The sequence below is a fragment of the Engraulis encrasicolus genome, chromosome 6 (assembly GCF_034702125.1).
Source record: "Engraulis encrasicolus isolate BLACKSEA-1 chromosome 6, IST_EnEncr_1.0, whole genome shotgun sequence".
NCBI classification, from domain to species: domain Eukaryota; kingdom Metazoa; phylum Chordata; class Actinopteri; order Clupeiformes; family Engraulidae; genus Engraulis; species Engraulis encrasicolus.
In genome coordinates, this window is record NC_085862.1 from 21,414,790 (window position 1) to 21,438,513 (window position 23,724).

The 23,724-nt window shown below is 39.6% G+C and overlaps 3 protein-coding genes across 7 annotated transcripts; 2 read left to right on the top strand and 1 right to left on the bottom strand.

Annotated features, from left to right (window-relative positions):
- The first annotated feature begins 2,626 nt into the window (after window positions 1-2,626).
- On the top strand, window positions 2,627-10,565 carry ing5a (inhibitor of growth family, member 5a). Of its 4 annotated transcripts, none has more exons than XM_063200901.1 (8): window positions 2,627-2,863; window positions 4,008-4,079; window positions 6,054-6,220; window positions 6,639-6,750; window positions 7,441-7,540; window positions 8,314-8,449; window positions 9,001-9,062; window positions 9,154-10,565. In XM_063200901.1, the coding sequence occupies exons 1-8, from the start codon at window positions 2,827-2,829 to the stop codon at window positions 9,191-9,193; spliced, it is 726 nt and encodes a 241-aa protein (XP_063056971.1). In that variant the 5' UTR covers window positions 2,627-2,826; the 3' UTR covers window positions 9,194-10,565. The 4 variants fall into 4 exon arrangements, with proteins under 4 accessions (XP_063056971.1, XP_063056973.1, XP_063056972.1 ...); XM_063200903.1 differs by lacking the exon at window positions 2,627-2,863 and adding an exon at window positions 3,151-3,363; XM_063200902.1 differs by lacking the exon at window positions 2,627-2,863 and adding an exon at window positions 3,557-3,765.
- On the bottom strand, window positions 10,242-16,428 carry cep19 (centrosomal protein 19). Its single transcript, XM_063200905.1, has 2 exons — window positions 16,277-16,428; window positions 10,242-11,111 (listed from the first exon to the last, which is right to left on the bottom strand). Exons 1-2 carry the CDS (start codon window positions 16,404-16,406, stop codon window positions 10,756-10,758), a joined length of 486 nt encoding a protein of 161 aa, XP_063056975.1. The 5' UTR covers window positions 16,407-16,428; the 3' UTR covers window positions 10,242-10,755.
- Window positions 16,429-16,660: 232 nt separating this feature from the next.
- On the top strand, window positions 16,661-23,550 carry pigx (phosphatidylinositol glycan anchor biosynthesis, class X). Of its 2 annotated transcripts, XM_063200899.1 has the most exons (7): window positions 17,022-17,108; window positions 17,240-17,390; window positions 17,478-17,562; window positions 17,648-17,783; window positions 21,000-21,219; window positions 21,749-21,849; window positions 23,269-23,550. In XM_063200899.1, the coding sequence occupies exons 2-7, from the start codon at window positions 17,282-17,284 to the stop codon at window positions 23,410-23,412; spliced, it is 795 nt and encodes a 264-aa protein (XP_063056969.1). In that variant the 5' UTR covers window positions 17,022-17,108; window positions 17,240-17,281; the 3' UTR covers window positions 23,413-23,550. The 2 variants fall into 2 exon arrangements, with proteins under 2 accessions (XP_063056970.1, XP_063056969.1); XM_063200900.1 differs by lacking the exons at window positions 17,022-17,108; window positions 17,240-17,390 and adding an exon at window positions 16,661-16,753 and having other exon boundaries at window positions 23,269-23,544.
- Window positions 23,551-23,724: the final 174 nt, after the last annotated feature.

Below are 23,724 nucleotides of genomic sequence, written 5' to 3' on the forward strand. Positions count from 1 at the left end.
GTGTTAAGAGACTGGCCATGTGCCTTTGAACATGTAACGCTACAGGCCTTTGTGGATTTACCTACCCTGATGGAATTGTTCTGGGAACTTTTATGTATCTGTCCGGGAGTTTTCTCCCACTGTGTGAGCTTTGCAGGAGAGCCCGAAGGAGTTTGGCTCAGGACCGTGCTCACCCATCAAAGAAGACGCCCTGCTTGCGTTTGCCCTGGGGACCAAGGTAAGAGCGTGGCCCCCGGCATACACCCAACATTAACGTCCTACATGCTAACTAACATGTCAATGCATACATGAAATGTTAGGATTTAGACGGGGGGGGGGGGGGGGGTCTAACATTAGTGGTGTGGATTGGCACTGCCCTCACGATCCGATTCGATCACCATTCGGGAGGTAGCGATTCTATGCGATCCGATCCGATCAATCCTACAATGCATTGCAATGCATGACATTTCTACTGAAAGCAAAGCAAATGTTTCATCAGTCATGATGAGGCAATACAAGTAGTCAGATACTGAACAACAACTTATTGGCTGTTTTCTGTATCAGTCTGGATCAGTCTATATCAGACTTGCAATGCTTTGAAGTGCTTTTATTTAATTTAACATTCATTTGCTCCCGAAATATCCACGGAAGTAATTGAAACTTAAAAAAATTGCCGGAATTGGACTAAAATTATGCGTACATGCGCTTCATACTCAGAGTTAAATTTCACACACACTCTTTCCCATCATATATGGTAGTTCAAATGTATCTGCACATCCTGTGACACACCACATTTCTTGTTCAACCCTTTCTACACTATACATTAATGGTGTATGTGGGCCAATTGTAAAACACATTTGAAATGCTCTCGTGGGCCGAATAAAATGGCTTCGCGGGCCAGATTTGGCCCCCGGGCCTGAGTTTGACACCCCTGCTTTAGAGTAATGTATTGAAACATTTTATAATGCCTCATTGTGCAAGCCTTTATTTGTCACTAACCCGCGTAAATGTTTCATTAGCGGTACTATGAGAGTTGATGGAATGTTTCCACGCCCATAAAGCTACACTCAGAGCTGGTATGACTTAGCCTGGCGACACCATCCTATGTACTCCACCCAAAGATTTGGCTCCTCACAGTTGCTTTCACCCAGGCTAGGTATGACTAGCCTACATGTCATGAGGGCAATGGCATCAGTGCCCCTGAAGGCCTTTCAAGACAAATCTTTAAACCATTGAGATGCACTATACTGTATAATAATAATAATAATAAATTTTATTTTAGGCGCCTTTCAAGATACCCAAGGTCACTTCCCATTAAAACAGAGTAATAACAGAAAAAAAGTAATAAAGCATCAATGAATCCTTACATCACAACTAAAATAAGAGTATGACTTAATAAAAAGATTAAATAATAATAATTAAAAAATAAATAAAAATAGTTATACAAGAATAAAATAGAATACATATGTATATAAAATAAAACAATAATTAAAATAATATTTAAAGGAAGTGGAAGTGCATGTCAGTGGTGTAAAGAATATGCTGCAGTGAACAGGTGGGTCTTAAACTTGGATTTAAAAGGAGGAAGTGGCGTGTGGAGTGAAAGTGTAGAAGAACATTGACGAATTGTCAGTGGGAGTGCGTTCCATAATTTGGGGCCAGTCACACTGAAAGCCCTGTCGCCCATTGTGCGCAGGTGTGTGGAGGGGGTAGTAAGGAGGAGAGTATCAGTGTAGCGTAGTGTACGGGTGGAATTGTATGGGTTGAGGAGACTTGTGGTGTAGGTGGGTGCAAGGTTGTGCTGGACTATGAGTGACTAATCTTTTTGAGTAGTGATGGGGAGGCCACGGCAATGGCTTCGGTTTTGTCGTGACTGAGTTTCAGATAGATCTGTGTGTCGTCTGCATAGCAGTGAAAATGTAAACCATGTTTAGAGAGAATGTATCCAAGGGGAAGAATATAAATGACAAAGAGAAGGGGGCCTAAAACTGAACCTTGCTGAACACGTGGACCATGTGTAAGGAATGAATTAGGAGACCGGAATTCACCAATGGACACAAACTGCTCTCTTCCAGTGAGATATCTAAACCATGAGAGTGCAGTGTACACCACTTGGTCCCACTGAGCTCCTTGGACTTGTACTGACACTCATTATGCTGACCATTACTTGCAGGGCTGCTGACAGCTTTGGCCAGGCCTGGACAAGTTGACTGAAAGCCCCACCCCCCAATACAAAGAATAAGAACCGAATTCTAGACACCCCTCCTCTCCATGAGCCTAGTACAACTGTCAGTCTGGTGTATGTCTGTCTTGGCATGGTAGTTATAGAGAGAAAACGTAATTTCATTTTCCCTGTATGACTTCTGTGCATATGAAGAAAGTGTCAATAAAAGCTGACTTGACTTGACTTGATTTGACTCCAGAGTCGAACGAAACTGCCACCTGCTGTTGCAACCAGTGATGCAATCTGTGCCTGCGACCCAGAAACGCTCACTGACCTAGCTCTACACGTGGATACTAGTAAACTTAAACTTAAGAAAGTGTTAAATTGTATTATTTTGTAAGGTGAATCTGCAGAAAGACTGAATGTTCAGTGGACGTTTTTAATGTTAGAGTAGGTCTAGAACACAAGAGTCGACCACATCCTAGGGCAGAGCTGAGCTAGAAGCCAAGGCAGAGACCAAACCCTCGTGTTATCCAATCAGAATGGGTTACCCTAATAAGTATTTCCTTTGATCCAATAGTAAAGCAGAGCATCATGAATTATTAATTAGGTCACAAATCGGTCACTGTTCACGAGGAGTAGTCTAGTGAAAATATTAACCACTCAGATCAGAAACTGCAGAAATGGCGAAGGCGATATACCTTGAACATTACCTCGACAGTGAGTATAACGATTGATCTATGTCTGCTATTACCTGTCACAAAGCTTTGAACCTGGTAGTTCAATAACTCTAGCACTTCAGACAGCAATTTAGCTTGCTGTATGCTATGTAACGACATAAGAAATATTGTACGCAGGATATTAGAGATATTGCTAAGTATTTGTCATTAAGCTGTAAGTGTCATCCTTGACCCAACCAATTCTGTTTATCATATGTTCTTTAAAATAAACAAAGTTTGGTGTGTTTTGACCGACGTAAACAGGGATCGGCGCCCTACTTCTTGAGTTAGCTCTACATCTAGCTTGCTAAAAGCGCCTAGAGGGCCATGGAAAGTGGAAAAAGCGGCTAGCTAGCTGTCTTTAGCCTCACTTGCGATTGGGGCTGATGCTATTGGAGGGAAGGGAGAAGAGCAGTTTGAAAAGTAGCCTACTGCCAGATAAGGATTTTGTCTCAGCATAGCAGCTGAAGTTGTTACAATGTTGCACGTGCAGCGGAACATGTATGGATGCCAAACTTTCTTGCATCCACATTTCAACAAGAACTAGAAGTCACTGTGTAGTGGGAGTTGGCTGAACGGGTTCATATCACTTTGTCAACAAAAGTTATAAGGCTTATAACTGGTGGGCAGGGTACTGCATATTACTCGTCTTTCTGTGAAAGTTGTGGTTTGTGTTCGAAAATTGGTACACTTTATAGAAAGGCTTAGTTGGCCGCACTCTCTTTCTACACAACCACTTTCTTTCTGGTGGATAAGGTGAAGGGGGAAAAACACCTTCCACCCAGCAGAGGGCGGACTAATCTGTGGTTTAAAACTGCGTCACAAACGATGGTGTCCGGACATGAAATTGTCTTGTGCAATGAACATTAAGATTAATGAAGTACAGACACTACAATCACTCAGGTGTTTTATAATGCATTGGCAAAGAAACAAACACATTAAAACATTTTTATTTATGCATGTTCAAAGAGATACAAGTCAGTGAGAGTGTGTGATCTTCTCCAGTCACAACACACTGCCTATAATATAAGGTGTGAAACAATCACCTGTAATCATAGAGCACACGTGCACGCCTTATTCTTAAATTAAATTCTTATTCTGAAAGAACAACATATCCATCAATACATGTGCACTTCATGTTTTAGGTATTGAAAACCTGCCCTGTGAGCTTCAAAGGAACTTCACCCTGATGAGAGAACTGGATAGTAGAACTGAAGGTGAGTCTTCCACAGTGATCTCATCATCTGTTCACTATTTGTTTGGTAATATGTGTGCTTGTTATATGGGGTTAACATATCTGCTTGGCCTTTACTTGGCCCCTTCCACTTACCCTCAAAACAAAGTGTGGAGAGGCAGCCTTTAGCTTCTATGCTTCAGAGCTTTGGAACCAGCTTCCAGATGACGTAAACAATGCACCCACTATTGATGGCTTTAAATCTAGACTCAAGACAAAGCTGTTCTCAGATGCTTTCCTCTAGCTCAAATTCTTATTTTTTATTTTTTTATCTTTATTTTATTTTTGATTTTATTATTATTATCATTTTACCTTATGTTTTATCTTAATGTTTTAAATGTTCTTTGACTCTAATTTAATTGTGGGGTGTATCAGAGATGGTCAGGAGGAGGAGTACAGGGGACTGGTTGACGACTTTGTGGGATGGTGTCAAAACAATCAGCTGCACCTGAACACCACCAAAACCAAGGAAATGGTGGTTGATTTCAGGCGCTCCATCCCACCCTTGGTGCCTGTCTCTATTGGGGGAGAGAAAGTGGAGACTGTCAGCACTTGCAAGTACCTAGGAGTGCACCTCGACAATAAACTGGACTGGTCCACAAACTCAGATGCACTCTACAGGAAAGGCCAAAGCAGGCTCTATTTCCTCAGAAGGCTGAGGTCCTTCAATGTCTGCAGCCGACTTCTGCTTATGTTCTACCAGTCTGTCATGGCCAGTGTGCTCTTCTTTACTGCGACATGCTGGGGAGGAAGCATCAGGAAGAGAGATGCTGGACGCCTTGACAGACTGGTGAGGAAGGCGGGATCAGTGGTGGGCATGGAACTGGAGACACTCACCTCAATAACCGAGAGCAGAACACTGAGCAGACTAGACTCTATTATGGACAATCAGCATCACCCCCTTAACGCCACCTTCACTAACCAACTGAGTCTGTTCAGCCACAGACTCCGTGCTTTCACCTGCAGGACTGACAGACTAAGGAAGTCCTTTGTCCCATGGGCAATTCAGCTGTTTAACAACACACAGAAGGACACTAAGAAGAACATCATCATAGGGGACTGGACTGCCTGAGATGCCAGAGCTGGCCCAGCCCGGGAAACCTCTTGGTGTGTGTGTGTGTGTGTGTGTGTGTGTGTGTGTGTGTGTGTGTGTGTGTGCTGTCCAATAACTGCACTAAGGAACTTTTGACCCTTGACCACTGGACATACTTGTTTTTCCTGCTTACCACAAGCAAAGACTGTGATCTGTCGGAGCTGGCCCAGTTACTGGGGAACCTCTTTGTGTGTGTGTGTGTGTGTGTGTGTGTGTGTGTGTGTGTGCTTGCCTAATACACTTACCTGTACTTTACTGTGACATTGTAAGAATTTTTAACCCCTATCATACTCTGTACACTGCCTACTTCTACATACTATACTATATCATAGATGTATCCATCAACACTTGTTGTCTACCTTAACTGACAGAGTATGTTTTTCTGCATTGGTCTATCCCAACTCACAGAATGTCTTTTTGCACAATTACCTTCTCTACATTTATTATCTCTATTATTTTATTTTATTTTCCCACCCTGATGACTATTCCTGTGTTTATTTTTGTTTTGAAATGTCCATGTGGGCTTTTGTGTATTTGTGTATTTATGTAAGCTACTGGATACCTGAATTTCCCCCTGGGGATCAATAAAGTTACTCTACTCTACTCTAATTCCTTCTTTCTTCCATGTTAACCTTCTTTTTTGCATTTGTTAATCTTGTGAAGCACATTGAGTTGCACCTGTCTATGAAATGCGCTATACAAATAAACTTGCCTGGCCTTGCCTTACCCTATGGTTTGCTATGTTACTTGAGCTCGTATGTTTTTCTTGTAAGACTTTTTAAACTAATGTGTCATCTTGCTATATCTTGTCACTCTGTTTCCTTCCGGATCATTAGAGTAATCTACTCTACTCTATTCCTACAGAGAAGAAGGGGGAGATTGATAAACTAGCTGAGGAGTACATTGCAAATGTGCGGACGCTGGCATCTGAACAGAGGGTGGAGCACCTACAGAAAATCCAGAGTGCCTACAGCAAATGCAAAGAATACAGTGATGATAAAGTACAGCTTGCCATGCAGACATACGAGATGGCAAGTTTTGTTCATGCTCTTCTTTTTAAACGTAGTACACCCCCGGAAGCCAAATTTCGCTATGAATTTACATACAGTGTCATAATTACGAGCTAGGAATTAAAGATGGCATGTCTACCAACTGTACTCAACACAACAGATGACTTTGTCAATATTGCATCCTGTCACAATTCAGCAAATTTTCACGTTTGGTCAATCAGGGTTAGGCTGCAGCCATATCTGGCCTGTGCGTTAATCCGGCCCTGCACCTGTCCATCCTACTCATCCATTTAATATGATTTACATTCTGACACCTGGCAAATGAGCAACGTTTATGTGAATACTACTGTTGTGAACTGTTTATGTGAGTACTATTATGATTATATGCTCTTACTTTATCTTAATACTCTTGTTAACTGTTTATATCTGTTGTGTTTAGGTTGATAAACACATCCGGAGGCTGGACGCAGATCTGGCAAGATTTGAGAATGAGCTGAAGGAGAAACTGGACGTGACTGGCTACGAGAGTCCAGATAACCGCTCATTAAAGAGTGAGTATAACGGCACAAACTCATCAAAAGCAACTAGAATGACAACGGCGAGGGAAGTAATTGACTTTATATGGAGGAGCGATTTGGGAGATGACTCGATTCGAGGGATTCGTTTGTGGTTGAACTTCAACGAATATTATCCTAACAAGCGACAGCCGCCACAGCCAATCGGAATGTCGGCTGAATCGGAATCGGCTTGCATTTTGCTTTTAACATTCATACTCTCACTTTTATCGCTCGTGTTGCTCTTTCTATGAAGACCGTCCAGCGACTCTTTGTTGCCTTTGTCTCTTTTGGTGTGTTTGCGTGGTAATATGGAAGTACGTTTTGTCAGACAGAAGCAAAAGGAATGCTGAGCGCTCTTGTGATCTGAATCTGTAGACTCCAATCTGTAGCCGCTCTTGAAGTACGAGGACTAGAAGTCCTTAGATTTAAGTGTGGTGGCCAAATTCAGGCAACTCTACAGGGCAACAAGGATGTATGTATCAAAAACCCTTTATTTAATCTGTTGCATTGTTACAAAGGTACAAGCAGCAACAGGTTTAGGCCTTCCTTGGGTGTAAGAGCATACCAGACAATCCTTGTCACCCTGTACAGTGGTCTGAAGTTGGCCTGAGTACCACTACGCTTTAAATTAAGTGTTTTATAACGTAAATTGCATTTGTAATTTGTGTATTGTCATCCCGGCAGAGGGGGGACGAGGTGGACTGAAGGAGAAGAGAGGCCCGAGGGGCAGAGGAAGGAAAGGATCAGATGAGGACTCGCCACAGAAGAAGAAAATCAAAAACAGGTAGGCTGACGGATGCCTTGTGTGGGGAAGAATACAAAAGTGTTTAGGAAGAGAAACCAACACACACCAGGGCTTCTTGGCGAGATGCAGGTCACGGGATGTATTCTTGTATGAAGATGAAAGAGATCACACACACTCCATTTCCGATGCCAGGTTTATCAATCAATTCAAAAACAATTTATTAACCGTGTATAAACCTGGCATTGGAAAATAGTATGTGATCGCTTTCATCCTCAAACAAGAACACAAAAGTAAAAAAAATATCTAGTAACTCATTTGCAATCTGTAGGCCTTTCCATGAGGTGTTCATAATATACAGTACAGTCTTTTATATCTGCAATCTGTTCAAGGCATTCCTCATTCCTCCACCGTTTATTCATTCCAAAATGAATTCTTTTTATTCGCTCATGTTATGGGGATGTTTGATTTAGCTCATCACAGAGAAAGGGTCTGGCTTCTCAAGTTTCCACATTCAGGAATGTGTACATTTCCCATTGTTTTTTTCTGAACCACATCATTGGCCATTAGCATAAAGTTGGCTGACTTTGGACTTCTGTTTTTTAGACCAGTCACTGAATTTGCTTTGCTGGCAAATGCACTTAGTTCGGCCAAAATCACTGCTTGCCATACTGAAAATGATGTAAACGCTCCATTAGATTATACGATTCTTTATGGCATTGTGTACCAGGATCCAATGGCTGCAGCATCGCTGACATATGTCTGTTTTTTCCCCCTCTGACAATTTTCTCTCTCAATGTTTCTCCCCATTTTAGCCCTGAATTTGGAGACTCTCTGTTGTCAGTGCAGCCATCAGACGTCTTGGACATGCCAGTGGATCCCAATGAGCCAACGTACTGTCTGTGCCACCAAGTGTCGTACGGGGAAATGATCGGCTGTGACAATCCTGACGTGAGTTTTCTATAAACCTTCATTTTACAGTTCATTTATAATGATAGGAAGTGCTTTCACTTCACTTGACTCTGTGCGAAGAGCCTTGCTACTCTTAGCAGGTGTACCTCTACCTGTATTTCTGCGTTTCCCAGCATGTCTCTGTGAACATAAAAACAGTTCAAACTGCAGAGTTTATCCAAAATACAGTGCAATTGGTCAAAAGTTTTAGAACAGCCGAATTTAAGCTATTTACTATATTGTAATTTAAGTTGTACATGTTCAATGAACAACAAGCCGATGCATACCAAAGTTCAGCTAGGGTACAGGGCTGTGTTGATCGGTGAAGATTATTTTGCTGTGTTTTGCCTGCCGAAGAATCCAAAACTTTGGTTAAAGCGTTGCTTGATATTGTATTATTGTTAAATACAATTTTAAGTTAAGTAGTGGCAACATGACAGTGGTTGCATTTGCATGTGAAGAAAAACTAACAATGAAGTCGACTTGACTTGGCAGGGTTTTGAACCTTTCAAGGTAAGTTCACTGAAAAACTTCTTATCTCATTCAAACAGTGTCCGATTGAGTGGTTCCACTTTGCCTGTGTTGACCTGACCACAAAGCCCAAAGGAAAATGGTAAGCCTCATTTGCTCATTAATTTCATGAATAGGTGAATAAATTATCAATGATTACTTTGCCACCTCTCATTCATACTTGCATCTTTCAGGTTTTGTCCACGCTGTACCCAAGACCGGAAGAAAAAATGAAACTTGTATTTGTGAAGCTGAAAGATTACTTTTATATGACAATATATTTAATATATGTATTTTGGTTATGTAGTAAAATAGTGTAATATATAGATAACGACATACTATACATACAAAGATATACATAAAATGACCATATTCCCTAAAATGTGGTCAGATAAAAGCTTTTTTTTTTTCTTCTTCGTTTTTTTTTTTTAAGTACTTGAATTGTCCTTTTTATTTGAGCAGGACTGAGTGGGAGAGCTATACAGTCATTTTAATTTGCATCCATGCCTAAATGCTCATATTTTTACTTGCACACTCTTAATTGGATGATTTTTCATTTTAATCACATGAGAAAAAGCAGCACATGTGGTCTCACCTAACTATGAATATACCACTTGCACTTGTCAGTAGTCATTTATTAAAACCCACAAAAGAGACAGGCATACAGTACGTTTTAACTCAACTCCGTCCAAGTGAGCACACCAAAATAACTAGAGAAACCTCGGCTCTCACTCGTCTGCCTCATGAATGTATTGGATTAAGTGTAATCCTGGGCAGACCTGCTGTAACTTTTCCAGAAAAATAAAACAATCTGGATGCACTTTTGTAAGCACTGCTGTTAAGCGTAATAATAATGATTATGATGAACAGTACACCATTTAAGTGATTTCAGAAATAATCGGTGTTGTATGATTTAATCGCAAACGAGACGTTTGTTTAACTGCATGGGAAACGATGCATTTAGAGACCCTGTACAATTTCCTGTTGAAATGGCAAAATGCAGATATCTTACCAAAGTTTACTCTGGCCAATGTATTGATGTGCTTATGCCATGTTGGTTGTGTCATTAGCCCTGTTGCATAAATGATATACCGTACACAAGTTATGTCGGGCTGTTTTGGCCATGCTTAAATGTTTTGTTAGACCAAATGTGAATATTTTATATAAGCTGCAGTTGGAAATTAGACTCATGCTAGTGGCACATTTAGTGAAATGTTATATTTTTTTCTAATACTGGAAAAGATGTACTGACACTTGCAGCTAACTTGTGCTACATAAAGAGTAAAGTGAATCGTAATTATTTATTTTCAATTGTTAATGAGACAATCAGGAGAGCACACATTTTGTGGCGAAAGAGTAAACATTTTGCTCAAAGGTAATTCCACTGCTGTTCACCATATGTGTTTCTCCTACATTTCACACTTTTTCTGTACTTGTCCTACTGAAAGGGGTACTTTTTGTATTTATCAAAATGGGGCATACAAATTTTCACGTCACTGAGAATATACGAGTGTCCTTTTTCAAAGAGCACTGTAGAGAATGAGTGACCATTTTATATATCAGTGTTTCATATGAGATATCAAGAAATAAAATATTTACCATTATTCATGCTGGTTATGAATTGTTTTTTTTTTGTCTTTGTTGAAGTCAATTGCAAATGATTATTTAAACAGCATTGCCTCAAATAGTGAACCCCCCACACACACATAATTGCATAATAATACAATAACTTATTAATGTATGTGTCACAGAGACAGCAAGGTAAGTCTATAGCTATAATGTCTTCCACATGGATTTTAAAAGCCATCATCAGATTCTTCATCCCAACTGCAGGTGCCGTGGTTCTCCACCTCTGGAAACTCTACCTCCAGATCATAGACAAAGTCAGGGTCTCCTTTTTGTTTTCGGTTGCGTTCAAAGATTTCGTCCATTTGAGCTTTTCTCTGTGCAAGATCTTCATCGCTTAGCTTATTGAGGTCCTCCTCTCCAGAAGTTTCACCTCTGAAAGCAGCTAAGCTTTGCTCCAGAGTCAGTCCCCTCAGGTGGTCACGCAGGACCAGATGAAGCTTCTCCAGCTGCTCCAAGGAGACGGCGTCCAGGTAATCCCTGTGCCGTGTGTTAAGTTTCAACCGTTCTGCAGCCTTACCACAATCTGCAAATAAAGCATAGTACGGACAAGGCCTGTCAGTTAACTCCTGAAGCTTTTAAATTCAATTCTTAACCTTACGAAATGAACACAGCACCCATGAAAGCACACACAGCCCTTGTTTACTGATATCTATGGGAATATTGTTGATACTTGAGCAGGGAGGCTCCCAGGCCCAGGGAGAGACAGGGGCAATAATTGAGTTTTCCTCATATTTGAGGAATAGTGAAGGATGTTAAGTCAATATTCCATAAGAATCTTTCACTTGGTGATACAAGCACCAAATCTGGTTCACAGGTGCTTCAGGAGCTATTTTCCCAGAAAAGGTCGCTATCCAGGTGGAAAAACAAGATGGCGGCCATTTTTCAAGATGGCCGCAATACAGATATAATACAGATACCGTTACGGAAGTGACAAAAGCACCAAACTTTGCATGGTGTTTCTTTAGGGTATATGCTGTAATTCTAGCCTCGGAGCCCTCGGAAAAAGAAAAACATTCTACCATGTCATATACAATATGTCATGCATTACCTTGTTACCTTTATTACATGGCATTTTACTTAGCTGACGATGTTAATATAGACTCGAACTCAGCAGAGATGAAGCAAGGGCAGGGGTAGCCTGCTTGACCAGATTGCTGCAACTACAACAATGTTCATAGTGTGAAAGTATGGGTGAGTCTGTGCTTACATGTTTGACAGCAAATGTAACATTGTGAAAATGTTGAGAAGATTCTTGGTCTGAATTAAAATGAGCATTTCCCACACTAAAACTATGGTGAGAATAGACTGCTTCTAATGCTCGCTCAGCTGCATCTGAATTGGGAAGTGTCATTGCAATATGATGTCCAAGGTAGCAGGTTCTCCATCCTCTAATTTCCATAACAGATTGTTTTATGTGTATGAGAGAGGGTAAAGGACAATACCTCTCCATGTGTATGAAGAACCCATAACATCACCTAATTCTAAATTTTCACAAGTAGCATTATGTCTATAGTGACTGCATTTCAGTCTTTAAGAATGGCATTACAGATCACTCTATATACAGTACATGTAGGCTATATCTTCAGTTCAAATCAAATGGGAATGAATTCTAAGTAGGTGTTGAGTAAGTAGGCAGAGGTGTGAGAAATGTTTTTTTTCCTCCTGAATTTGCAAACAAGTCCTCACCTAGTACTTGTGTCACAAGTTGCATTACAATAAACTCAGTAATCATTGAGTATTTCAATTGCTACTTCAAAAATGACAGCTGATGGACAACATGTTACCTACCGTAGGTCTTTGCCACCTTTAAGAGAAATATCTATGTTAAAAAACAATTCTCATATGGTATATACTATATATATATATATATATATATATATATATTAGGGGTGGGCATAGATTATTTTTTTTAATCTAGATTAATCTCACTGTAGTTATGAAATTAATCTAGATTAATCTAGATTAATCTATATCAAAATGGCTCATTCAGAATAGGCACGCTAGCAAAACAATGACGAAAAAAAACTCTAGGGGGTTTCTTAAGATGGCGCATTAGACCAGAGCTCATCTCTTTTTTCCAAAATGCATCTCATCATCAAAAAAATGGTTGATATTTGGTGATGAAAAAAAAATCACTGCAATATTTGAAAAAGTGTTTCGAATATGTTAGGAAGCATTTACAGTCATAATATACTGACATTTCAAAATGAACAGTGCTATAAATTGTAGAGGCAAATACAGATAAATCTATCAAACATTTAGACTATTTAAACAAAATGACCTCAGCAATTCAGCATTTCTAATGGGCAGAGAGAGAGAGAGAGAGAGAGAGAGAGAGAGAGAGAGAGAGAGAGAGAGAGAGAGAGTCTGCCACTGTCTGTTAAAAAGGGCAGCGGCTCCTTTAGAGAGGGAGGAGCTGCGCAGCAGGTAGCCTACAGCAAAGTCAGAGCCAGGCTACTAGATTTCCAAAGCTAGTTCTAGACCCTAAAGCACTGGCCCACATCGATTTGGCCTAAACCTGACAGTTGTTCTCTGCGTTAGAATACCAGCGGAGTTACAACTCCAAATGAATTCAGTTTGCAAAAAAAAAAAAAAAAGTCAAGCGCGACGACCGCGAGGTTGGCTATATCAAGCGCAACAACTGAGAGGTGTATTACCGTCTGACATGAGTCGCAAATGCGCGATCATAACACAAACATTCAGCGAGAGTATATATTGACAGTTTCAGTTTGACAATCTTCAAAATGTAGGCTATATCACACGGAATGTTTTGCAATTATGGCACAGGCAAGATTTCTGGAACAGGACTGTTGTTTGTGTTCCATGCATGCGTGAGGAAATGTAGGCTATGTCGGGCTGGTACACAATAATGTCTGCTTCACCTCAAACAATAATGTCTCTCTAGTCTACCACTTATGAAAAAGCACTAAAACAACACCTACCACGGCAGAGAGATTAATGTTCATGCAAACACTGTTCATATTTAGTAGGTCTGCTCTGCTGAGCAACAGGTGGAGAGGCGAAGTAAGTGACCGGAGGGCAGTCTGAAAGCGTCTGTCAATCGAACGCTATGGTGAAGCGCATCCCCAAACCCCAAATCCATATTTTGAGAATAGATTAACGTGCGATATTTTCTTTGTCGCGCGATAAGAGTCTCACATTATCGCAGCACGTTAACGTCAATAACGGCCCACCACTAATATATATATATATATATATATATATATATATATATGCACAAAATTCCATATGACTTTTTTAACCTTCAAGATTTTGAGTGGTAACAGTAACATAACTCATTCCCACTACATCTTTTTGCATCATATTGTACATGACCTCAGAATGCTCTAAATGTTTCAGTTCTGTGTAGTTGTACTGTACAGTACAGTACAGTAAAGTAGTACAGTAGCATACAGTATGGTGCCGTATAGTAAAGTACTGTACAGTAGAGTATAATACAGTAGAGTATAGTACACTACAGCACAGTACAGTGGCATACAGTACGGTACAGTACAGTAGCATACAGTACGGTGCAGTACAGTTAAGTTAAGTAGCATACAGTACGGTACAGTACAGCACAGTACAGTAACATACAGTATGGTGCAGTACAGTAAAGTACAGTAGCATACAGTACAGTAGAGTGTAGTGCAGTACAGTACAGTAGCATACAGTACGGAGCAGTATAGTTAGGTACATTACAGTACAGTACAGTAACATACAGTATGGTGCAGTACAGTAAAGTACAGTAGCATACAGTACAGTACAGTACAGCACAGTACAGTAGCATACAGTACGCTGCAGTGCAGTACAGTACAGTAGCATACAACAGTACGGTGCAGTATAGTAAAGTAAAAGTACAGTAGCATATAGTACGGTGCAGTACAGTACAGTGTGGTATATCACATTACAGTACAGTACAGTACCGTACAGTACAGTACAGTATAGTACAGTACAGTACAGTACAGTACAGTATAGCAGAGTACACTACGCCACTGTACAGTACAGTATAGTCTTGATGACTTGTAGGCTACTTTGACAGCTGTATCCCTCCAAAGCCAATGGCATTTCCACATGCTGTTGTTTAAAGTTTTTGAAAGACTTGAGTGTGTGAGAGAGGGAAGGCAGGCAGATATGTTTTAAACAAAGGACCACACGCACAAATAAAAATAACAAGCAATCAATAAATTAAGTGGTTAGGTAGCCAACATGTCATCTAAGTTTAAGCACAAAGTAGACCAGAAAACCATTTTGCTAATACATACAATACATAAAGTATTTGTCAATATACTGTATGGTGTATTGCACATTGATTATTCATAATTTCCCAAGCATAAAGGCCCCTATCACTCCACAGTACACTAAGGACTTGAGATATACATATCTCACCACAAATCAATATATATTTTATTTTGTAATGACCTTATAGAGGTAGATAATCCAAGCTGACACATGATATGTACATGTATTATTCACTTGATTGATATGAAAATTGAGCATTTCACTTGGGCTCCTGGGCTTAAATCATTGAGGGGGTCCTAAGGAAGCATCGTGCAAAGTTTCACGCTTTTGTCAGCTCCGTAACAGTAGTGCCCTTTTTGTCCCATAACCAATTCCAATAATTTGTATTGTGTCCATCTAGGAAAATGGACGGCCATCTTGGATTTCAAGTGGCCTGCATGCCTTTTCAAAAGAAGTGTGTCTAAGGAGTATCTATGACAATTCCAGTGCTTGTATCACCATTTGAACAGTTGTTTCAGTTGCTAATTCATATCTACATGGCGGCCATCTTGGAAAATGGCCGCCATTTTGTTTTTTCACCTGGATAGCGACCTTTTCTAAAAGAGTAGGGTCTGAAGCACCTCTGAACCAAATTTGATGCTTGTATCACCAAGTGAAAGATTGTTTGAGGTATTTGCTGCACTAGAAGGGGGCTTGCAAGAGACTTGGGCCATGGGCTCTGCACAGGGGCAGCTTCTTCAATCACCAAAGTGTTACTGTTTCCATACTGAACTCAAACTAGCAGTAAGAAGTAAAATATCTAGGCATACATATTGAGATTGCATATTAGCATTTACACTTCTGCTATAGCCACTTCGGACTGAAGTCTGCTTGACCTGTATTGTTTGCTTGAGTGTAGTGTACTATGTGGCTTTGCAAAAAAACAATACTTTCAATACATATTCATTCAATTATACTGAGAATAATAACAATACAGGCTTTCTACAACTCGTATCCTATTCAACTCTACTTTCAACTTTTTTTTTAGAACCCAGCTTGTGTGTATGGTAAGATCTGTACAAAATGTTTGATCTGTGTTTGTACAGGGGTTGGACATTTTAGTGGGGGAAGTTTGAGTTTCATGGCTCAAGTTGGCCTGTCTTTCAGATCTCGAAACGCTACTCTTACCCTGCTAATTGAACCTTCATTGTTCACCTTACTGATGCAATGAATGAAGATTGGCCAACAGGCTGGTCCACTTGAGCCATGAAACTTCCCACACTAAAAAGACAGGTATTCAGTTATGTGTGTATGTGTGTGTGTTTGTTTACTTTACACAATTTCCATAAAGGGATCATCAATAAAACAATTCTTTCAGCAGTGAGTCCACAGATCCACTGTGAACACTAAAGTCCCTGTTAGTGGTCATTGACTTGACCAAAATATATTTTAATAGCAGATGGGTCTTGCCTGAAAATTGAGAGAAGTTTCTAACGGGAATAACGCGTTTCCTCATCTTGCAAGAGTCCTTCTCCTCATAAAGAACGACGATAGAGGGCGGACTGAAGTTCACTCCACATCGTTTGGCTGTGAAAGACATGACCACTGTACAGACTATAGGCCCCTACTATGTCCGATGATGATGTGTCCATTCACGTGCCATTTTACCATCTATCTCGACGCTATGTTTGTGTAGTTATTAACGTTGGTTGCTAGCTGGCTTACAACATGTAGCCATCTGACGGTGCTATGATACGACAGAACGAGAGAATGAGGGAGATCAGACTGTCTTGATACACTTTACTCCCCGTGTAAAGTATAGATCAACGTTGTTCTTATATTTAAAAGTCTCTGTTGTGCGTGTACTATCCATACTACTGAAACATCTGGGATAAACAACTTTACAGCCGCATTCAAATGCTCCGCATACCGCATTGTTTTTAAATGGTTAGTGAGGGCGCTTAGCATAGCGATGCATTGCCTGATTCTTTTGTGAGCATACTGTAAAAAATAAATACGTGATTTTGTTTTTTAACAAACAACGCTTTGATATATTTCACAATGAATAAACATGCTTACTTCATAACGAACATCTTTGGTATCTACGTAGTGGATATTGCACTCATCTTTTCAGGCATCGGACAGGACAGCCCATGTGGGGGCTTGAATGTTATGGGCACAGACCTGTATAATACCCTCTTTGATACAGGTCTGTGGTTATGGGAATGTTCTTTACGGAAGTTGTGTGTGAAAATTCTTGTTTTTGAAATGCAGTGGAGCTTTGCATGATAAGACCTGAAATGCAAGTAACTCAATCCACAAATTTAACGGAATTTAAGTTATTTTGTTAAAAACAAATGAAATTTAAAACATGAACAGCTTTATTTTTCTAACATCAAAGATTTTCACCTGTCTCTGATGAAATGGAAGTAGGTTACCCAACCTATAATACTACCTGGTTAAGATCCCCGATTGATGCTCCGAAGGAAACGAAGCGACTTTGAAATGGGCATCATCATTTTACACATAATTACTGTATGCCTAATATATTGTTCAGGCATTCGTGCGACGCATCCAGGAGAAGGTAATGCATGATTAACATAATAACTCAATGTGAACAGGTGACTAACAGGATGCCGTACAAAGTATAACTAACATATTTCTGTCACAGGAGATGATTGCGACGTGCTAAAAATGACACAGTTGTTTGGACGTTTTGAAGTAGCGGCGAACTTGACTAAAAATGGATTCCACAGGTAGGCATACTACTGACTATTCATTGGGATGTTAAGCTGTGTGAATACAGTCAATTCAGTTCTAACATTCTGCTTTGTGTTTCAGAGATCTTTCATACACTGTCCAATTTGATACTCCTCTCTCCGGGGAAGTCGAGGCCGTTTTGATTCAGAATATACCCAGTGGCATGTATATGGACTTTTATCAATTGCAATCCTTGAGGACAGATTCTGGTTTACATGTAGGTGTTCGCCTTGTTTTCACTTCACTTGCTAAATACTGTAGGCTACCTACAGGGGTTAGACAAAATACAGTTGAGGACGATATTATTAGCCCCCCTCCTGAAATTAGACATTTCTCTTGATTTCTCAGTAAGAATGACCATTATTAACCGTTTCTGTTATTCTGGAAACAAATACACTGATGGAGATAATGTTCAATTAGTTGAATTTGGATTTTTCTATTGTTACGATGAGTTTAAACAAAAAGGGCAAAAATGACAAGGACAAAATTATTAGCCCCCTGATCATTAATAGTCAATATGGCGGCATTTATGAACCAAAACTGACAACAGGCTCTGATAAGTTGCTACCTAGGTTGGCACATGCCCCACTAGGGATTTTGGCCCATATATTCACTGCAAAGTGTTCTAGCTGGTCCAAATCGCATGGATGCTGAGCATAGACATTAACCACAGACTCTCAGTGGGATTGAGGACTGGACTATGAGCGGGTGATTCCAATATCATGGTTTTAGTGTCCTTGAAGAACCTCTCAACTAATCTAAATGTATGCTTTGGGTTACAATGTTGTTGGAAGACCCAGCAATCCAGATTCAGACCCAGACTCCCTGTGTCTGAGGCTGAATAACAGACTAAACTTGATGCCCCACCACTGTGTGTAACTGTAGAAACTGCTTGGCCTCATTAGACCAAAGAAGCATTGGACACCTGCCTAGATGATTGTTATTGACCTGGCCTCACCTGGAGTTTTTCCCCCCACCAAGAAAGACAGTTGTTAGGGCTTGTCATCATATTGGGCTTTGGGGCCATCATCACAGAAGAACCCCTTTACTAAAGGCAGTGCATATCAGAGTGCTATTGAGCTTTGCCTGTGAACATTTGAAAGTCAAAAATGAGTTTTGAACATCTCTGCTTTTATCTGATGATATTCAATTGCACCTGCTTTGATGCATGGATTCTGCTTCTGTCAGGTGAAGAAAGGGATAGGCCTTGAATCGTTATAAGATGGTTTCCACAATTAAACATGGTGGTGGATGCATCATTCTGTGGCAGCCTCAGCCACAGGAAACCTTGTTTGGGTGTACGGCACCATAAAAACTGAAAATTATGATAGAATGTGGAAAGTGACCTTGCAAAAATATGCTCATAGAGGGAGCTAAGATCTTCACTGGATCCTTCAATAAGATAATAACCCAAAACGTGCATCCAAAATAGTTCAAATGTTCCTCAAGGATACTAAAACCATGGTCATGCAGTGGTTCAGACCTCAATCCTTTAGATAGTATTTGAAGAGTGCTGAAAATGAATGTCCATCCTCAACATCCATGCCATTTGGACCAGCTTAACTATTTGCGATGAAAAAAATGGGCCAAAATCCCTGGTAGGACATGTGCCAACATAGTTAACAACTGATCAAAGTGCCTGGTGTCAATTTTTGTTCATAAATGGCACTGTATTGACTATTAATGATAAGGGGGCTAATAATTTTGTCCTTGCCATTTTTACACTTTTTTGTTTAAACTCATTGTGAAAATGGAAAAGTCCAAATTTAACTTATTGGATACTATCTCAATGGTGTATTTGTTTCCAGAATAACACACATTTATTAATAATGATCATTCTTAATGATCAATGAAGAGATATGTCTAATTTCAGGAGGGGGGCTAGTTATATCGTCCTCAACTGTAACTGAGATTCCTGACCTGTCATTTTAGTGTCATTTAGTTCCTCTTGCATCCACAGTTAATCCTGTTGGATGTGGTTCATCCTTCTTGGTGGTATGTAGACATTACCTTGGATACTGTGACTCTTGATACATCAAAAAGACTTGCTGTCTCGGTCAAAGATGCAAGTTATACACACACGTACCAAGAATTTCTCCTTTTTGAACTCTGACATGTCGCCCATAATGTTGTGTGCATTGCAAAATTTTGAGCAAAACCTGCTAATTGACACTTCACTTTACTGGTGCAATGTGCCATTAATGAAGATTGGCCAACATGCTGATTCACTTGAGCCATGAAATTTCCCTGTCTCAGTCATTTTGTCCAACCCCTGTATGCCCATGAAAAGGAAATTGTCATTTCCAGTGCAATACAATCAATACTGTATTTGGACCATTTTACGAAATGGGTGCTAATAATTAGTAATATGATATCACATACACCTATATTTGAAAAAGGTATGGGGCCATTTTTTTTTTTTTTTTAACAAAGCTTCTAATACTCTACCAAAATACATAGGATATTTAAAGATTTTTATTTTTTATTTGTTTTTATTAATATTGTTGTTTTCTCCAAATAAATTGCAAAGTGAACATACCTGACTAAATGAGTGGTTGATAGGAACTGGGTGACAGGGGTGAGTTGTTGAGTAATAGGAATTTCAATTACCAAAAGTAATGCTTTTTTTAATCATCAAAAAAAAATCAGGGACATAATTTAGGTGACAGGGGGTACCAAGAGTGACTACTGTTGGCTTCAGTTACTGTTTTGCCAAAAAATTGACCAGATCATCAGAGAACATACTTTCGATCTTCCCATGTCCTTCAGGTTGGCATACGGGATGTAACTTACTCATGAGTGACTAATATTTCGAGAAATTCAGGGCAGCATTGTGTTAAGGTAACAGGTCTGAGTGAAAATGAGGGTACATGCCTAAAATGCTTATTTTAAATAAAATATTATCAACTTCTCATGTTTAAAATGTATTTAAAGTAAATGGGGGATATGGAGTTGCACAAAAAGTGTAAAAAATGTTAGATTATTAAGGATTATATTCACTAGCAAATATTTAATTGATACTTTTTCACATTGGGATAGGTATGACATGCATTTTCAGCATTTAGGGGAGCTTTTTTAAACATTTTAAAATACTTTTTCAAGTTTTTTACTTCAACATTTATTTATCCACAACTCATACAATTTATTGCTATTATTTATCATCGTTAAAGGCATACTTTCACTGGGACATAGAATGCACCGATTTCGTAGAATGGGCCATGTCCTTTAATCAAACAAGCATACACATCAGTGTTTGTGTCTATCTGTCGTAGTCTTGTCTTTGATTGCAATTTTGAGTGCACACCTAAAGCAGAACTCGACTTTCAAATGTAAAGTGTTCATACAGTTTTGTGTCTATATATCCACATCTATAAGACTCTAGTAACCTTGTAATCATCCTAGTTAGCATGCCGTTTGTTTTTCTTTACATCAGGTATTACTCGATTCAGAAGTGGATCTAGAGGCACCAGCTTATGAATCGCCAGGATTTCTTGCATTCATATATCCCCAACCTGATCCTTCAGCTCCAGGGCATCTCACTGCAACAGTGCCTGTTCATGGCCGATACCACAGGCCTGCTGAATCGGGAGCAGGTGAAATTGTGGAGCTCCAGCATCCAAAGCTGCTTCTAAAGTCAGATAACTGCAAAATTGGTGAGCTTCCTTTGCACAGGGGTTACAACGTTATTGTCACCAAAATTGTAATGACAAAGTCTGTTTCAATGAATAACCAACATATAGCCAACGTTCATAGGTGTCAAACGTAGAAATTAAAAAAGTGCTAGAGTTTCCTTCCAACACGTGACTTAAGTTACTGTAAACTACAGTACCCGTTTTATAATCCGCTGATTCTGAGCTTGTTAGATCAAATTTGTGGCAGATTTTTAGGCTTTTATTTTTTCTCAGTAACAACACAGTATCTACCTGAGTTGGTTCAGTGGAATAACTGGTGTAACAACTATGCAATATCATGGCATGTTCTGGTGTCATACTTAACACTGTGAATGTACTGTACATGCAATTTTACTTTCAATGTCTCTGCCAACTTTTAAGGTAATAAACTAACAGACCAGAATCCTGTTTCAATCCCGTTCCATACCACCAAATGAGTGTTAGTACTGATTGTGTGTCATTGTTGGGTTAAATGTTGGTGGCCATTCAAACTTCAAATTTTTACTTTTAGGCAAAGCACTTCAGTCAAGTCCCCCTCACAAGACGGTACAAGCCCCTTGTTCAGTACACAACCTGAGCAATTGCACATGGCTTGACATTGAAAACTTACAGGTATGAGGCACATTGTGCTCAATTGGTGTGTGTGCGTGTGTGCGTGCGCGCGCACGTGTGTGTGTGTGTGTGTGTGTGTGTGTGTCAGGGCTTGACATTAACCTTTTTCTCACTTCTTGCTCTTCGCTCACAGTGGCTAGTGGATTTTCACAGCCACTAGCCATTCAGCCTTCCTAGTAGCCACAGTTTTGTTGTCAGTATTTTTATTATAAGTATTTTATTTATTTACCATGATGCGTCTAAGCTCAGGAAATGAAGTGATAAAACAAGACGCTAACGCTATTAGGGTGTTATATGAAACTATCTGCTGTACGTATATCAGACAAATAAAATCTGTATGATCTTTCTTGAACCTTAACATAACGTGAAGTACAAAAACAGGATATAGCGTATACTACTGAAATTTGTCATACCCAAGAATAAGTTACCTGCCAAAGTAGCTAGTGATTATTATTAGCCACAGCCAAATTTTACCCATTTTGGCAGGTTGGCAGGTGCCAGTGTCAAGCCCTGGTGTGTGTGTGTGTGTGTGTGTGTGTGTGTGTGTGTGTGTGTGTGTGTGTGTTCGAGTGAGTGTGTACTAGTGTTGCACCGATACCGACACCAGTATCGGCCGGGGCCCCAAAACGGCACAAAAATGGTGGTATCCGTATCGGCAAGTACCAACAAATAAGGCACCGATGCCATTTACTGATGCTTGTATGCCACTTGAACTTAATTATTTAATATCAGAGGTATTTAAAAAGTATAAACTATATATATTCCATTCACTTTGTACAGTATTAGCAGAGAGAGTAAAGAATCTCTGGTATTAGTCTTTTTCCTGTTTCAAAAAGGCAGCAGCCTGACAAAACCATGATGGCAAAGATTTTACATCCAAGCAGTTTGCAGCTTTTCATATATCTATACATTTCAAACAGAGTGGTATTGGTATCGGCCAAAAAATGGTATCGGTGCACGCAACACTAGTGTGTACCCATGCACATATGAAACATCTGGGAGAAACATCTCATCATTGTTTTGAAATGGTTGTAGTGGGAGCTTATGTATTGCCTGATTCATTTGGGAGTATACTGTGAAAAATATATATATATTTAAATTAAACAACAATACTTTTTATATGATTTACAATAACTAAACATGAATAGTCTTTATAATGAGTGTCTCGTGTTTGTTTGTGCGAGAGAGACTAGGCATTGTGTGTGTGTGTGTGTGTGTGTGTGTGTGTGTGTGTGTGTGTGAGAGAGAGAGAGAGAGAGAGAGAGAGAGAGAGAGAGAGAGAGAGAGAGAGAGAGTGAGAGAGTGAGAGAGAGAGAGAGAGAGAGAGCTAATATGAGTGAGTGAGTGCACAATTTGTATATTTTGTTTGTTTTTACAGCCTGTCCTAATCATCTCATTCCCCTATTTTGTGTGTCATAGGCACCGGCAGTTAAACTGACATTGCCAGTGGGGGACAAGTCTCTGACATTCCTTGTGTGTGTAGGAACTCTGATCATCACGGTTCTTTGTAACCTTATTCTTACTGTGGCCATCTGGAAAAATGCACTATTTGACATGCTTTAACGTTTTTTTTGGTTTCTTTCTTTTTTTGTTTTTGTGTTTTTGACAAATGTCTTTATCCAGACATCTGGGATAATAGCCATGATGTGATATGCTGCTCAATTTTTTAAATTGAAAATAAAGAAGTTTGAAAATGAAAAACTGATAATGCATTATTTCCAAGACTGGGAAAGTGAAGTAGAGTTTGTCTTTTGATGAAGTGCCTCCAATAATATTTCCATGAACAAGCAAAATAAGATAAATGATTGTGAGTCATTAGATTACATTACGTGACATAATTGTTGTACAAAAATATTGGCAACATGATTTGGGTAA

What these genes read in the sequence shown, in the direction of transcription:
- ing5a (XM_063200901.1), top strand. Translation starts at nt 2,827, where the DNA reads ATGGCGAAGGCGATATACCTTGAACATTACCTCGACA. An exon ending in TCGGCTGTGACAATCCTGAC is followed by an intron (nt 8,450 to 9,000) that starts GTGAGTTTTCTA and finishes TCATTCAAACAG; the next exon opens with TGTCCGATTGAGTGGTTCCA. An exon ending in ACAAAGCCCAAAGGAAAATG is followed by an intron (nt 9,063 to 9,153) that starts GTAAGCCTCATT and finishes TGCATCTTTCAG; the next exon opens with GTTTTGTCCACGCTGTACCC.
- cep19 (XM_063200905.1), bottom strand. Translation starts at nt 16,406, where the DNA reads ATGTCTTTCACAGCCAAACGATGTGGAGTGAACTTCAGTCCGCCCTCT. An exon ending in AAACTTCTCTCAATTTTCAG is followed by an intron (nt 11,112 to 16,276) that starts GCAAGACCCATC and finishes CTTTATTTGCAG; the next exon opens with ATTGTGGTAAGGCTGCAGAA.
- pigx (XM_063200899.1), top strand. Translation starts at nt 17,282, where the DNA reads ATGCTCCGAAGGAAACGAAGCGACTTTGAAATGGGCATCATCATTTTA. An exon ending in TGCGACGCATCCAGGAGAAG is followed by an intron (nt 17,391 to 17,477) that starts GTAATGCATGAT and finishes TTTCTGTCACAG; the next exon opens with GAGATGATTGCGACGTGCTA. An exon ending in ACTAAAAATGGATTCCACAG is followed by an intron (nt 17,563 to 17,647) that starts GTAGGCATACTA and finishes TTTGTGTTTCAG; the next exon opens with AGATCTTTCATACACTGTCC.